The 5,085-nt window shown below is 37.3% G+C and overlaps 1 protein-coding gene across 4 annotated transcripts in view; it reads left to right on the top strand.

The window, feature by feature from the left end:
- The window catches only part of LOC110461846 (extracellular matrix protein 3-like), a 125,974-nt gene that overhangs the window by 89,006 nt on the left and 31,883 nt on the right, over positions 1-5,085 (top strand). For all 4 annotated transcript variants that reach the window (XR_002464184.1, XR_002464185.1, XM_021515554.1 and 1 more), the window contains exons 3-5: positions 568-714; positions 2,801-2,881; positions 4,622-4,771. Coding sequence is in view for 2 of the 4 variants with exons in the window: in XM_021515554.1 (XP_021371229.1) it covers positions 568-714; positions 2,801-2,881; positions 4,622-4,771 (378 nt within the window). In the remaining 2 variants the exon portion in view is untranslated. The remainder of the gene's footprint in view (positions 1-567; positions 715-2,800; positions 2,882-4,621; positions 4,772-5,085) is intronic.

Here is a 5,085-nt window from a genome sequence, read left to right as displayed (position 1 = left end):
GCCGATCTCACTTAAAATTGGTCTAGGAATGATCAGCTCATGGTCCTGACAAAGTTAAGTTAACATTATACTATTTTTTACTCAAATTGGTACATATTTCAACAACAAAAATAAATACTATAGACTCAGGTGACCGTTAAGGCCCATGGGCCTCTTGTTATTAAGAAAATTGTGTGTTGATATTGGTTTTTCAATAGATTAAATTATGATTCATGATATACACACAGCTGAAGTCTCACAGCGTTTGTTTCTAGCCGGGTGACTTAGCAAACCTGTATCCACTGTGGATAACTGCTTTATATCCCAGATAGTTATCGAAGTTAATTTTGTTGTTGTCATTATTGGTCAACATAGGCTTAGTGTTAATTTACCCGCCACAAAACACTTAAAACACTTAGAAATCTAATTCAGTTATTGATTCATCATTGGTTGGTTACTGTTTTAATCAACCTTAAAAAATCTAAAAAACTGATTACCAACACTTGTAAAGGCGGTAATGAGGACAAAACTTGTAATTACAGGTAATCAGGTCTTGACATGTACAGGTAAATTATTTTATAATTACAGGTGGTAACGAGCTGTCCAATCAACCGTTCCATCTGAACTGGTGCTGGATATCATTCAGTAGTGACCGTTACAATGTCAGCGAGACACAAGACATATTCGAGGTCACACTTCAGCGCACAGGATATCTCAGTGAAACATCATTTATCAGTAAGTAGCGCAAAGATTATCTCGGTGAAACATCCTCCATCTGTTAGTAGTACAAAGATTATCTTGGTGAAACATCCTCCGTCTGTTAGTAGTACAAAGATTATCTTGGTGAAACATCCTCCATCTGTTAGTAGTACAAAGATTATCTTGGTGAAACATCCTCCATCTGTAAGTAGCGCAAAGATTATCTCGGTGAAACATCCTCCATCTGTTAGTAGTACAAAGATTATCTTGGTGAAACATCCTCCATCTGTTAGTAGTACAAAGATTATCTTGGTGAAACATCCTCCATCTGTAAGTAGTACAAAGATTATCTCGGTGAAACATCCTCCATCTGTTAGTAGTACAAAGATTATCTTGGTGAAACATCCTCCATCTGTTAGTAGTACAAAGATTATCTTGGTGAAACATCCTCCATCTGTTAGTAGTACAAAGATTATCTCGGTGAAACATCCTCCATCTGTTAGTAGTACAAAGATTATCTCGGTGAAACATCCTCCATCTGTTAGTAGTACAAAGATTATCTTGGTGAAACATCCTCCATCTGTTAGTAGTACAAAGATTATCTTGGTGAAACATCCTCCATCTGTTAGTAGTACAAAGATTATCTCGGTGAAACATCCTCCATCTGTTAGTAGTACAAAGATTATCTCGGTGAAACATCCTCCATCTGTTAGTAGTACAAAGATTATCTCGGTGAAACATCCTCCATCTGTTAGTAGTACAAAGATTATCTCGGTGAAACATCCTCCATCTGTTAGTAGTACAAAGATTATCTCGGTGAAACATCCTCCATCTGTTAGTAGTACAAAGATTATCTCGGTGAAACATCCTCCATCTGTTAGTAGTACAAAGATTATCTCGGTGAAACATCCTCCATCTGTTAGTAGTACAAAGATTATCTTGGTGAAACATCCTCCATCTGTTAGTAGTACAAAGATTATCTTGGTGAAACATCCTCCATCTGTTAGTAGTACAAAGATTATCTCGGTGAAACATCCTCCATCTGTTAGTAGTACAAAGATTATCTCGGTGAAACATCCTCCATCTGTTAGTAGTACAAAGATTATCTCGGTGAAACATCCTCCATCTGTTAGTAGTACAAAGATTATCTCGGTGAAACATCCTCCATCTGTTAGTAGTACAAAGATTATCTCGGTGAAACATCCTCCATCTGTTAGTAGTACAAAGATTATCTCGGTGAAACATCCTCCATCTGTTAGTAGTACAAAGATTATCTCGGTGAAACATCCTCCATCTGTTAGTAGTACAAAGATTATCTCGGTGAAACATCCTCCATCTGTTAGTAGTACAAAGATTATCTCGGTGAAACATCCTCCATCTGTTAGTAGTACAAAGATTATCTCGGTGAAACATCCTCCATCTGTTAGTAGTACAAAGATTATCTCGGTGAAACATCCTCCATCTGTTAGTAGTACAAAGATTATCTCGGTGAAACATCCTCCATCTGTTAGTAGTACAAAGATTATCTCGGTGAAACATCCTCCATCTGTTAGTAGTACAAAGATTATCTCGGTGAAACATCCTCCATCTGTTAGTAGTACAAAGATTATCTCGGTGAAACATCCTCCATCTGTTAGTAGTACAAAGATTATCTCTGTAAAACATCCTCCATCTGTTAGTAGTACAAAGATTATCTCGGTGAAACATCCTCCATCTGTTAGTAGTACAAAGGATACCCTCTTTCATCCTGAATCCCAGCAAAAATTTGATTTGATAACTATTATATTGTGACACTTCTGTCTTCATATGACTTCAGCTGATGTGAAGACATGAAATCTTAACAGGAATTGTAAATCGGGGCACCTAATCTTCAAAGACAAAAGGCCTGATGTTGTTAAGCTAATACCTAGTCTTATTATAAACTGGTATTGATTATGCTACGATGCGTTAAAAAAATAGCGGTGAAAAATTACTGATGATTGTTTTGTTTAGCTGTTCATTGCTCATCATAGCGTTTTAATGATCCATCTCTCACATTTGACGAGCATTCGTTAATATTTTACTATTGAATCTTAAATCGTGTCACACAAACATGGCTGATCATGGAGTTAATTTGTTACAGCCATCACTGCCGAGAACGGGACAGCCAGGATCGGAGAAGACATCCGAGATTGGTTCACCCCACAAGTTCAGTTCAACCCAGGTAGGTAAGAGAGCAGATTTGGGTCCTTAGGGGTACAGGATTCTTAGCGTGGGTAAACAGACCTGGTATGATTGCCCAGGATGTGGCTCTAAGGAGTTACATAATTATAGGGTGGGGAAAGATCTAGTATAATCACCCATGGCATGGTTCTAAGGAATTACATAATAATACGGTGTGGAAAGATCTAGTATAATCCCCCAGGGTGTGGTTCTAAGGAGTACATACAATTATGGGGTGTGGAAAGATCTATTATAATCCCCCAGGGTGTGGATCTAAGGAGTACATACAAGTATAGGGTGTGAAAAGATCTAGTCTAATCACCCATGGCATGGTTCTAAGGACTTACATAATAATACGGTGTTGAAAGATCTAGTATAATCTCCCATGGCATGGTTCTAAGGAATTACATAATAATACTGTGTGGAAAGATCTATTATAATCCCCCAGGGTGTGATTCTAAGGAGTACATACAATAATAGGGTGTGGAAAGATCTAGTATAATCCCCCAGGGTGTGGTTCTTGGTCAATATGAGGCTACAGATCTAAACTAGCAAGAGAAAGTTTCAAGGTTGAAGATTTCCTTCATCATTGTTTTAATCTTCAATAATTTCACGAATTTTATTAAGGACACCAATACCACTGAAAAAACCCTGTACCTACATGAATTGTAAACTTTCTAACTGGTAAGACAACAGCTTTGATAAATCATTTCTGAAAAGAAACCCATGTCTGGCAGAACTTTTATGATTGATAAAGATGGAATACGGGGGAAAAAGTAAAAACCAACAGTGTTCCGATATTAAAAATAAAATGGAGTAAGACCGGGATTCAAACTCTTTGATCACAAAACGGTCACTCTTACCAGCTGAGTTACCAACTAGTTCCTTGACAAAGTCCAACTTTACATCTGGAAAAAAGAAATTGACGGAGAGATTGTTGTATGCATGAAAAAATTATAGTCGAACTCTCTAGTGTTTTGCCTGCAGTGGGACAGGCATCCTTAAGAACATTTTTCAATTTCCTGATGTGTAATGGTTGTGGGTTAATAGTACAGAAAAATAATAAAAAATTGAATACGAAAATGTTAGGTTAAGGCGGCCTGCTATTATCCAATGGTCGTGACCGGTGTACTTCTGATCTCGGCATCCTTCTTCGTCATAAAGGAGCTGTCAGTTGCCAACGTAATAGTTCAAACTCCGTGTTAAATGGAGTGTAATTCCATATTGTAGCAGAAGGAAATTGGTTGAGCTAGTATTTTCAGTTGTGATTTGAAGAGTCCATTAAAGAAGTTAGAGATGGGAAAGTTTGCGTTGGAGATGAGAATAGACGGTTTGAGGTAGTCAGGGAGAACCAGAATTATTTCTGTAATAACCGGTGTGAGATGTATTGGGGGGAAATAAAGAGCTTGTTGATTCCAAAATAGAATTTGCTTTGAAGAACAAATTTCATGATTTTATTACAGCCATTTTTTGTTTTAAAGACATTTTGTGGAGAAATCTTGTTGTACGATCCTGGTAATGTTCTGAAATCGGAACCAGAATCTAATGCACCCAACTGCAGACTCTGAAACGCTACGCTCAGAGTTTCTAGAGTCAAGTAGTTGGCAAATTGGACTCCTTCAGTTGAATTCACATCAAAGAACTAAAATGCCTCCCTGGGAGCTTGAACTCTGCCGATTACTTATTGTATAAATAGCTCGTTAATATGTCTGATTGGGGTGGTGTACTTCTTGTGACACAGGTCAAAAGGTCAAGACATGGCGGCTCCACCTACATGATGATGACAGATTTGAAGGTCCAGAGAAGTTCACTCTTCAACTCAGCAATCCTGTCATGGCCGCCTTACAGCTTCCTGTCACATCCATAGTAACGATTCAGGATCCTGAAGATGGTAGGCCTTATTTACAACATCGGAATTTTGAAGGTTTTTTTTAATAGAATAAAATAAAAAATGATTGTGCACAAATTATACTGAACTTTGTTTTTATGTTTTGCCTAATTTTACTTTCTACTTGATAATTAGACATTCTAACCAATTGGACCAAAGTTGTTCGTTTATGAAATCCAATTTTGTTAAAAACAGATATGACCAAGAGTGAGATATATATGTTAAAGACATTCATACATATGCACGCATGCACATACAAAGACATTCATACATATGCACGCATTCACATACAAAGACATTCATACATATGCACGCAT

This window comes from Mizuhopecten yessoensis, unplaced genomic scaffold, assembly GCF_002113885.1.
Source record: "Mizuhopecten yessoensis strain PY_sf001 unplaced genomic scaffold, ASM211388v2 scaffold10687, whole genome shotgun sequence".
Classification (NCBI taxonomy): Eukaryota; Metazoa; Mollusca; class Bivalvia; order Pectinida; family Pectinidae; genus Mizuhopecten; species Mizuhopecten yessoensis.
This window is presented reverse-complemented; position numbering and strand designations above follow the sequence as displayed.